The sequence below is a fragment of the Cyclopterus lumpus genome, chromosome 11 (assembly GCF_009769545.1).
Source record: "Cyclopterus lumpus isolate fCycLum1 chromosome 11, fCycLum1.pri, whole genome shotgun sequence".
Taxonomy (NCBI): Eukaryota; Metazoa; Chordata; class Actinopteri; order Perciformes; family Cyclopteridae; genus Cyclopterus; species Cyclopterus lumpus.
Window position 1 is genome coordinate 12,761,162 of NC_046976.1, and position 12,112 is coordinate 12,773,273.

Here is a 12,112-nt window from a genome sequence, read left to right on the forward strand (position 1 = left end):
GAGGAAATGAGAGATAGGAGGATGGGGGATGGATGTTAAGAGCCCCCACCCCTCCTTGTCTACAAACCCCACCTCCATTCACAATACTTTCTTCTCCTCCAACCAGGTCAGCTGACCTGAAACCATTAACAGCCAGGAGAAAAAAAGGGAGGACTGAAAGAACTATCTCCCCCTCTGCATCCCTTTTGTCCTCCATTATGGCACAATGTTGGGGGTGAGCTGTGCCCAGAGAGCTGCCACGATACAGCTCCATAACTGACCCAAACTTCTGCAGCTCGTCTAGCAACACTACATTTCTATAAGGTAAAGCTAAAGCACCTAAACCTTTTGTACTTGTTTTCATGCAAAAAGATTTTTGAAACACCTTTAAAACAAAAGGAATCTAAATTGAATCCCTGCAAACGTCCTCCAATGATCAGCTTGAACTTCAGTTCAAGAAGAACATATCCCCTAAAGATATCCTGGATTAAGTCCTGCAGAGTCCAGGAAAGTTCAGATGGAGGGCTGCTACAAACCCTTAGTTGGGTTGTGGTAGGTGCCTCCAAGTCCAGTTTGCAGAGAGCACCCAGAGCTCTGATGAGCGCCCTCATCTCCATCGTCCGGTGATGGTGGATTGTGTTCTCTTGACCTGATGGAAACAGGGACCCCGTCTTTGTGGTGGGAAATATCTGGTGAGCTGAGGGGTGAGGAAGGCAGGTGAGGCTCTGAGATGACAGGCTGCAGTGGAAGTGCAGATGAGTTGCGAGTTGGAGGGGAAGTTGAGCTGAGGATAGAAGAGTACCCAAGCTGGAAGTCCTGTGATCTATGTGTGAGGAAGTCTGTGTGGCATGTCGCACCATGTTGCTGTGGGATAGTGAGGGGAGAGGAGGGCAATGACATGGGCATGTCCGTCCAAATGGAGGCAGTCTGAGTGGAGCACGGTAAAGGGTAAGATAGAGGAGGGGTAGGATGGGGCAGGTATGTGAGGTGTGCTGGGGAGTAGCGCGTTTGGCAGACTACTGTAGGTTGTGGCGTTGACGACATGAGGGTTTCCATGAGTTGGGCCATTCTCCTCATGACTTGTCCAAGGTCGGCCACTTCCCTCCCGAGGTTACTCACCTGCAGACACAAAGCATTTTTATTTTGAAAGAAGAAAAATAAATGCCTCGTGCCTCCTCATCCATGGGTGGGGTGTGGCATAAAAAAGAAATTCTCGGCACTCAAGTGGAAGGTTAGAAATAAAAAAACATTTAAAGTCCACCATTCATGCACTGGACTTAGTCGCACAGCTTAATTTATTGCTATTGAAAACAGCCTCACTTTTCGCTCTCTTTATACCAAGTAACTGCTGTTTGAAATGACTGCTAATGCAAACTGAATATTTTATACTGCAACTGCTTTGTATTTTATCATTGTTAAAATTAAGGTAAACACTTTATAAACTTTCACATTAAAAAAAGGTTGACAGTAGATTTGTTTACATGTTTGCAAGGTTTGCAATTATTGTATTACTCATTTACTTGCTGCTCTACAAGTATTTGCTGCATCAAAATGCATATTTTTATTACCGTTATTTCATCAAAATCAACCAGGACTAAAACCAGGGTTACATATTGTTTAAATATGGTGTTATAAAAATACACAAATGAGTTCACTGCCACATAAAGTAGTTGACATTGTTGATTATGTAATCAAGACAAACGTTCAAGGAAAAACAAACTAATTAGCAAAAACAAAAAGCCACAGGGTGTACGCTACATCATCAGGAATTTGGTATTTTCAGGTCAATCATTTTGGGTCAAACATATTTCTGTCTCCTGCCTGCCGTTTAGCATGTTATCATCGTGCTGCTTATAATTGGCCATTAGACTGATAATGGGAGGTGAGGGTGGTGGTGATTAGCTGATCTCTGCATGTGGCGTGTCCAGAGAGGGCACGACCAGGAAGCCCTGCCAACCTGCCATCTGCTTCTGCCAGTCAAAGCACTCATGACCATTCATCAGGCCAATCATGCACATCCGTGCTACTGGAGGCACATCAGCCCTCCGCAGGACACACAACTCCAGTTGGGAACTGCTCCAGTCGCTGTGTGACTACGACAATTGGGTGATCAAGTACATTGAGATCACGGCAGACCAAATAAGGCTTCTCTCTTCTTCTCGGGGTAACATGGACACACAATGTTAGGCATGTACACTGTGAATTTGAATATGTGTTACAAATTCATTGTCTTATCAATGAATATTTCATTGTAAACTTGAGTTACATTTTTACATTCTTTATTATCAAGGTTGTTTAACTTTGATCTACCATACTGAGTTGCACAGAATAGTTTAAACAGACACATAGATACAGATACATATTCTCTCTGATCTCTGTCCCTTTCCTCCTCCTCCTCCTCCTGGAGGAGCTGATAAAAGCCCGGGTTTAAACTATGGCTCTGATAAAAATAGAAAAGCTGAGAGCAACTGGACAGTGCAATCTGACACGCTGTCAACATGATTCCAGTACTCCCACCTCACAGACAACCGTCTGTGGAGATAGTCAGACAAAACAGTCAGATAAAACAGTCAGACAAAACAGTGGACATGGAGGACGAGAACTCACTGCAGCTACAGGTACTTGTTACGCCCAAAACACATAGCATTAGCATCATTAGATTATACAACGCTTTTACTAACTTAACCACGAGAGTTATACAAGAAATATCTGACTCTGAGTAAATGATTCTAGTATATACTACAGCACATAAATATAGTAATCCATCATATTAGCCCCCTAAGTGTCAGCCTTTTGTTTGATAATGGAGGATTTTGATGACAGAAGCTCTGGAAAAGTAGGCTACCCGAGATTACCCATGATGAGGAATTAGCTGTTGTGCCTTTTGTAAATCTGATCATTTCAAAGCAGAACTGGAGCATGAGAATGACAAAGCTATAGCTCAGACGATAACTGCCCCAAGAGAAGGAAGGGCTGGTGAGGGATCCTGATATAATTACCTCAACTGCCTTGATCATGCTGCTATAAACATGCAAGCCATTTTCCTGGCCAAATTTCCGATTTGGGAAGCCAGAAAAGTTGCACTTTCCTGGAGAACATTGGCCTTTAGCTGTTGTAGTAAGCCTGGACAAAAATAATGATTGACCAGTAGGGAGCAACCTTCAGGGAATTATCACCACTCAGCTCTATTGAGTGTTTTTTGCGTTATTCAAGTCATTGTTATCGTTGTATGGCACGCAGCTTTATGATTTTGGTTTACTTTCACCGTTCTCATCAGCCTACTCAGCATGCTGTGTATGCAAGAAGGCTATCTGGTCCGCACTAAACAACAGACAAACAAATGATCTATTTGCTGGTTTCTAAACACTTGTGGAGCATTTACCAGCCTCCAGTTGGTGGACACAAAAGCAGAGCCACAAAAAGAAAGATTATTGATTACATTCATAAGGTAACCAGAAACTCTAAATAACTAATGTTGTCTGTAACCCATGTGGATAAATAACACATACATGATGTGTTCACATCCTTGTTGCCCCACGTGGCTGCTTTAAGTCTACATACTGTTTACAAAGGTTTAAACTTGCCGGATGTTTTCAGTGTTTGATTTTGTTTCCCACTGTTCATTTACGAAAGTAGGTCACTCCTGCTGTGCATATGTGTGTGTACCTAAGTTTCATTGTCAAGCCTCTTCTTGCAATCACAAGTGCAATTACTCAGACTGTTCAGGCAAAGCTCTCCAGCTCTTCTGTGTAGCTGTACATACGATTTCCATGACACGTGCAACGGTCGTCATGTTTGGCCTCTCTTTGACTATACTAATGCTTCATTCATCTCCTACTAGAATAAACCCTCCAGTGGCATATACTGTATATATGGTTAAAGGGCAAATATGAGAGGTCATAGAGCATGGAAGCACTTATTTCTGTGTTCACGCATTTTGTTGTTCATTAAAACGCTGCCACTTTTTGAGGTCAGAACATTTCAGGTCAGAATTAGCAAAAACATTGACCTTTGCAATTGTTTTTTATATGGCAATATCTCATGTTTAAAATTGCAGTTTGTTTACAGGTATATGGATACAGGTCTCAAGGACCTTGCGAGATGATTTTCACTCAAATAATTTGTACTGTTGTATTTATTAATTAAAAGAAATAGCACTTTAAATTGCATATGTTTTTTGTGAAGTTAAGTGTGTCTGATGGATTTCTATCCACAGTTGAGATGTAGCAGCAAACACATTTGCTGATTTTCAATGCACTTGATGAGAAACTGTGCTTGAGTTCATCACATTACTGAATAACAGTAACAATTCTTTGCAAATCATATACATTATGAAACTTTCCTTCCTGCATGTGCAAAAACACAATGCCCTCGTCTGTCATTCATATTTGAGTTTGTGTAGAAAGCAGACAGGGTTTAAACCAACACAACCGTTTTCATCTCCGATGGTGATCTGTGTGGATGGATCAAAGAGAGGATTAACAACATACAAGACCACGCTGAGAGACTTCCTGTCAAACACTGGTAACCCGCAGAGACACAGACAGGACAACAGAGCCAATGTGTGTTACTATTGTCTTTGTCTTTTTTCATCCCTCTCTGATTTGCTTTTTATTGCTTTCCATAAAATGATCTGCCTTCTCCCCTTTCTCCATGTCTCTTTTTCTCTCTGCCTGTATCTGCTCATCCCAGGACACAGACTGAGGCTTAGCAAACGCTCCTTCTCACCTGCCAAAAGTCTAATGTCAATTTAGCCACCCGCCAATCAAAACCATAGGATACAGCATGAGAGGCTGTGTGTGTCTGTGTGAACGGATTATTTCAAGCTGGACAATAAACCACCAAAGTCTATAAAACCTCCAAATACTATACTATACAATGTGACTGACAAGGCAAAGTAGGTCTGGTGTGAGAAGAAAAAGCTGCAAACGAGATACCGGGGTCAGGATTTCCTGAGATTCAGTAGAGTGAACACATAAATGTCAGGTTTAGGTATTGAAAAAGTCTACCATTCTATAAGGCCTCATTATTAACACCACATCCTCGAGCAGACGTTTTTTTGCAATGTCACCATTACTTCTCTCAACCCTTTTACCTGTCTTGTGCCTGACATGCTGGTTTAACCATATACACACACACACACACACACACACACACACACCTGCTGGTCGAGGTGTCGCAGTTGTCCCCTGGTCTCTTCTGCTTTAGCTGCTAACTCTGCTGTGCTGATCTGCAGTATATCTGTGACACAAATCAGCAAGTTACAAATCCCTCCACGGATAAGAGGTACACATTTACAACAGTACTGCAGGCATGTGGATGTGGACATGTTTCACTTCCAAGAATGTGAGAAGTTGAAGGGATTGTAAATGTTATTAGGTCTTATTTGAGAGGTAAATTGTTGAATAGTGTACTATGAGAGGACCTGTGGCACTGGTTGGTTCATTTACAGGACAACCTCGGCTGGTAGAGAAGGGGAAAGCCGGTGAACCCTCCGTCCCCTCACTGTCTTCAGTACCGTCCACTATCCTGCAGAGAGAAAGAAATGTGTGTGCGCGTGTGTGTAGGAAGGTAAAGGTTGTAACTGATAGTGTAATCATTGTTGGATCATTTAGAAACAATATTAATGTTCTCAATTAATAACATGGTTATTGTAACATTGTTGTATTGTTAAAAGTTTCATGGTCTAAAAGTGTCATGGTTTGGATCAAATGTACTGTACTAAAGAATGACAAAAATCGACCCGACACAGAGTCACAGAGAAACAGGCCTAGACAGGCAGACAGACAAATCAATGGCGATCCAACTCACCTGGGGCTGAGATTGGACGAGTCGAAAGTGGTGACAGTAGTTTCCTGGATCTTCCTCCGAGACCTCCTGGAACTCTGTCCGGAGGTCTTCTGGCTGGATCGGCTCAGCTGAGACTTCCCACCCGTGTCCCCGAGGTTCACCGCCTGTTTCCTCTCAGATGACAGAGACACAGACACGGCCTCATCTTCCTCCTCCCCCTCCCCTTCTTCCTCCTCCTCTTCCACCTCTTCGTCTTCCTCATGTTCCTCCTGTGCCTCTATGATGCGTGGGTAGCCCTGCACCACTCCTCCATTCCTTCTCACCCCAGACTGTAAATACAATGAGCAAAACAAAACAAAAAGAATCGATGAGTCAAAATGATACCGTTTTTAATCACCTGAAGCATCAGCGCCTGATTATGTCAAATGCCTCTTTTTGAAAATAAAAAAAACAGTTAATATCGGTATTCTCTAATCTGCTTGCGCTGAAGATGCTGAATACGCTAAGATGTATTTGCACAGTTAATACCGTGACCTTGAAATACACAGAGGTGTTTTGAATACAGCGTGCACACTACTCCTAAATGCAAAAAGCAGACCACTCAGCTGGATTTGTGAGTGATATGGTTGAACAGAAATCCCCAGACCAACATTTTAGACTAAAACAGCAGAGTAATGAAGGCAACAAAAGTAAACTCTGACATCGATCTTGTTCCCTCTTTTGCCATGGGTCTGCAAGTTGAGAGCTCATCAACGATAAAATGAGGATACAATTAGGTAACAACAGAAATAATGAAGTAACATGTAACAGTAACCTATAGATCAGCAGACGGTGACCCAACTCTCTCAAAGGAAGCCAACACCCGCATGAGGTTAATGGCTATTCTGAGGAAGAATGATTTAATGACTGCCAACACAGTCAGAATTGATCTTTCTCCTTCTTAAATCTACCAATACAAAGAATCTCTCCATCAAAATCATTAAGTCCAAAATAGTGATTGAGTCCATTATCAGCGGGTCGACTACCAGGTCGTCCTGCAGACTTTTCATAGATTTAGAAAAATGTATCTGCGGTTGAATGTTAATAGAGTTTTATTTGTTCCTATTGCGGGCAAGTATCAACAATTAGGGGAAGGTGATCGAGGTCGGACACGCCTTTTGAGTAACTGGTGCACGTCTCACAGTGGGGAGTATTGCCTTTAGATTGGTAATCATCAATCCGTGTTTGAGAGTGTTACAGTGCTGGCGAAGCATTACCTGAGTAACAAGAGCTGCTGCAGAGAGTCGGGCCTTAATCTGAAAGAGAGCCAGAGAGGAAATATACAGTAAATGAACTGCGGGAAAAAGCAATCAATATATGGCCTTTCTTCTCTCAGTGTTAAGTGGTGGAGTTATTTCGCAACGCTCAGCAGTAAATTAGACAATACACTATATATATTAAGACTATATTGCTTGAGGTGATCCAACGATGGAAAATAATTCACCTCAGCACACTGATAAAAGTGTGTTGTGTTCATATATCAAACACTAATATTCAAGCAATCTCCCCTCTCAGCCACAAACACATCCTCCGCCTCCTTACAGTCCTGAGATGTGGGCTGCCCCTCTGCACATTAGCTTTACCTAAAAGCCCTGCGGCAGGTAGTTTGCATACGTGCGTATGTGTGTGTGTGTGTGTGGTGTGTGAGTGTGTTTATGTGTTGGTGTAGGTGGTCCAGTTGTGTTTGAGCTAGAGAGACTGAAATACCTGACTATAAGTGCCCCGGCTATTTCTGCCCTCTGACCCTCTCTTTCTATCTCGTCACACACACACACACACACACACACACACACACACACACACACACACACACACACACACACACACACACACACACACACACACACACACACACACACACACACACACACTCTTGTGTACTCCAGCCACCCTCAAAGTCCATGTCTTACCCTCCCCACTCCAACCCTTCTTGCCTTCTCATAACTTATTGCAGTATACCGTCAAAAAAAGAGAAATTGTGTTGTGTGGAAAGTGCTTGTCATGCATTGCTGGGCTTATAGAGCTCATTCATTTCTGTGTTTTTTTTTCCATGGCAAAAAAATTAATAAATCAGGAATCATCAGAGTTTATGCAGATTATTAAAACAAAACAAAAACTCTGAAAAAAGTTAAGTTTACAAAAGTTTGAGGGAACAACAAAATGACATGTGAGTCTGGTGCATTTAGTAATCAATACTCATTGGATGTACTTACATGGGTCTCTTGTCCCTCCCTCAGATTGTATGTGAGGTCCTGTTGGATGTCCTGGATGAAGTGGTGCGAGTATTCAGGGTAAAGATCCAACACCTCGTACAGCCCCCTGAGGTTAACACACTGCAGGTCACAGTAGGTCAGGGCTTTCACGTCCGCGTTGGTTTTTATCACTCGGTCATCTAAGGACAGGTTTGCCCCGATCAGGTCGCCTTTACCTGCTCAGAGAGAGACGTGGACATTGGTCAGAGTAAGGGCTCACAGCCTAGGTCAGAGGGGATGAGGATGTAGTCTCTGTAGTTTCTCTAATGTAGACATGCTTCTGATCTTCCATTTATTAAAAAGCTTCTCTGGGAGAGTGCAGGCTGGAGTGTGTGACAGGGTTTGGATCAGCATGAAGCTGCGGGATTAGGAAGAACACCTGTCATCCTGCCCTCATGTTTTTAATTCCACAGGTTTGTCACTTTCCAATGAGTCAACAGAAAACATTATTAAGTCCTTCGCTATTATAAATTACTTTAATAAAGGATTCTTTTTTGTTTTAGAATCCACCAAGCCTGCAGTTGTAAATGTTAATACAATTTAAATAAGAAAAGAAAGAAGAAAGAAATGTACACTTTTATTGATCCCCGTGGGGAAATTCTTCTCTGCATTTGACCCATCCTCAGTTATTAAGGAGCAGTGAAGCGCCCGGGGAGCAACTAGGAGTTCAGTGTCTTGCTCAAGGACACTTAGACATGCAACTATGGGGGAGAGCGGGGATCGAACCGGCTACGAGACGACCACAAAATGAGCTACAGCCGACCACAAAATATAAGCATTTTGGTTCAACTAAGTGGTCAAATGATTAATTGATAAACTAAAAAGCTACAAAGACAAAGCAAGTGTAATCCTAGGAGAGGATAAACACCAGCCTGACCCCCAAAACAAGTTCTTATTAATCACTTAAAACTGACTAACAAAGCATTAATGACATTATTTACTAAGCAATACATTATACAATAGTATAAGTTATCATCTGACCACTATGGCTGAAAATTTGGTTTGAATTGTTGCCATATTATTCTCTTGGGTCTACCATAATCTAGCCTTTGGGTTATGTTTTGTTGGATTTAAGTCACTCATTAATGTTTAGTGTAACTAACTGTATCACGGCCTATTTCTTTCGACTAAAACCAGGGAGTCATAACTGAGGAAAACGTGAGGAAATTAAATTGGCATCAAGAAGATGTCCTTCCACATCATTAAAAGTGTTTAGCCAACTGGGACTGTTGTGGTTCAGTTGTGGAAGAGGCAACTTCTATTTCATCTTGTTGCAGCTTTGTTTTTGAGTATACATCAAAATAAAGGCAACATCAAATAAATACAGCTGACAACAAGCTTTCCTTTACATGTTCTACACATTAACGCTTTTGTCTGTTGCCAATCAACCGTCACTTACTTGTCAGATGACGTTAAAAGCACAACTCGGTCATCTGAACGCATCAAGAACGTAATGGAGCAAAAGAGATGAAACTCATGAGCTATTGTTCGGTAATGTTTACACCATAAAACCAAAAAAAGAACAGAATTAAGTAGACTGTAAATGTACAGAATATGAGGAGACTATTATTCATAAAACACAATCACTCTCACTGTTTTTAGTAAATTTGACTGTTTGATTGAAGTGGTGCTGACAACTGTTTCCTGTTTTCATTCAGGACGAAGCTGTGCGGAGTACCACGTTAGTGTTAATGCCCCTTAAGCAATGATAAAATATTCATTATGGTCATTGGGAACTGTGAGCGCTGCTCTATTACACCGAGGCTGATGGAGCGGCAGTCGTGACTGTTCTTCTCCCCTCCCCTCCCACCCCGTCCCACCCTCCCTCTCTCTCTCTTTAGCGCCTATCTCTCAGTCCACTCCTCGCCTCAACCATTACTTATCTCCCTCCCTGTTTCTAGATTCCTCCTCCTCCTCCTCCTCCTCTTCTTCATATCTGACTCACTTTTTCTCCTCTCCGTCCGTTCCATTGTCTCTCTTCTTTCCTGTCTCTTTCCTTGTTTACTTTCCTTTCCTCCCATACTTTCTGGCTTCATTCCCTGTTTTTTTTTTTATATCCTCTTACTTCCCGACTGCCTACTTTTCATTTAATTCTTTCCTTCCTTATTTTCCTCCATATTTTCCTTCTTTCCTCTTTCTATGTTCGCTGTTTCCTGCCTTTCTCATTTCTCTACTTTGAGTTTTCTGTCTTTTCTTCCAGTTTTCTTCCTAGCTTCCTTTCCTTCTTCTTTTCTTTTATTTTCCCTTTCTTTTTTCCATCCTTTTTCCTCTTTCATTCCTTTCTCCAATATTTGGCCCCGTCTTCCTCCCCTTCTTTCCTTCCCCTCCACATCTTGACTCGGCTGAAGTCTCCTCTTTCAAACTCACTGTCAACTTTCCTCCTTCCCACCTTTTCTTTTCTCTTATCAGTTCCTCTCATCCTGCAGCCCCTCCTGCTCTTTCTTTCTTTCTTTCTTTCTTTCATGCTACACACACACACACACAACTGAGATAAAGATTTAAGTGCTGCACCAATAGAGACAGTGTGATGAATGGAGGTTCAGATTCAGATAGTTCTTGCTTTCGCTTACGAACACAGACACACACTCAGACGCACACTCAGATACACACACACACACACACACGCACAGACACACACATTCACACACACACACTTGTGCCAGATTGGTCTATAACTCTGTGTCATGAAGGTCAGATAGCAAAAGCCATTAAGGTCACTCAGTACAAGAGGTTGTGTTACACAGCAGACGTGAGGGTTGGAAATACAACTAGACTGAGGGATGTTCACATCTTGTTTCCTGTGAGACCTGCATGATGTCTTTGGGGCTTTTCATTACATTCTCAGACTATCACACAATTTGCGTGCATAACTTAAACAGGAAATTATCCGACAGCTATAGAAGTTTGTGCAGATGTATTGAAGGAAGGGTGTGAAGATGGTAATTTTCTGTGAGAAGAGCAGCATCAGTTCCTAAACCAATTTTCCAAGTCGTCTTTAAATGAAGAGGAGAACAGTACTAAGATACCAGAAAGATAGTTCTGGACAGAGCCAGCTGTTTGCCACTGCTTCCAGTCTTTATGCTAACTAAGAGCTTTTGATATTACAAAAATGCATTTGGTTGCTTTTGCACAGGTTTTAGAAACACCAGTGACGAGATCATCAATAGATAAACTGGTGTGTCCACCTGCTGTGGTCGAAGTGTCTGCTGGACCAATTTCTTCATCTAGGTTAAATATAAATACATATCTAATCTTTTTTTCAGTCGTTTCTCTCAACAGTCCTTTCTTTGATATAATATATAATAATATTATATTATATAATCTAATACATTTTTTCATTAGAATGTCTCATAATGACCCCTACTGCATTAACACCACAACTCTTTTTATTATTAGGATTATTATAGTATAATAAAGACCAAAAATATGTTATTTGTTTGAGCTGAATTGCAGCTTTAGGAAATGTTTCACAACCTCGTTTCTCCATTAATGAGAATTTCTATTTTAGCACCACAGCAATCTGGAAATGCTGATTCCAGGGTTATCCAACCACTGAAATACACTTTTTAAAGTTTGATATTATTCTGTTTCTGTAGAATGCAAACAAGTTAATTCTGGCAAGTGACATAGTAATTAGCTGTTGCCTTTGCAAATCAAACATTAATTTAACACTGCAACTAAAACATACAAATGTGGCTTTGAGCAGCCTCTAAGGGCTGATTTCATCGACCTTGGACTGGCCCGCACAGCACTGCACTGGCCGAGACTAGATGAAAGAGAAATGACCTGACACCGGTGAATTGCACTGATGAAATGGACTCGACAGAACCGAACAACACTGATAAAACTGGACAGGACTGAATTACAATGCTGCAGAACCGACTTGACCATAACCTAGACATATACTGGACTGGCTTAACCTGTATGGGATTGGACGATCATTGGATGCTCTGAATAGTGTATATAACATAATGTATACTGTAAATATAATAACACAATCTGTGGTTCAATGTTTGTGTCTGTTTTCAACATCACCTAATTCTCACCTAATT

General features: G+C 41.6%; 1 protein-coding gene across 1 annotated transcript in view; it reads right to left on the reverse strand.

Moving 5' to 3' along the window:
- Positions 1 to 507: 507 nt before the first annotated feature.
- kcnh8 (potassium voltage-gated channel, subfamily H (eag-related), member 8) overlaps positions 508 to 12,112 on the reverse strand; it is a 42,712-nt gene continuing 31,107 nt past the window's right edge. The window contains 6 exon segments of the mRNA XM_034545194.1: positions 508 to 1,098; positions 5,141 to 5,220; positions 5,405 to 5,508; positions 5,791 to 6,098; positions 7,026 to 7,064; positions 8,022 to 8,236. Of these exon segments, the coding sequence (XP_034401085.1) occupies positions 508 to 1,098; positions 5,141 to 5,220; positions 5,405 to 5,508; positions 5,791 to 6,098; positions 7,026 to 7,064; positions 8,022 to 8,236 (1,337 nt within the window).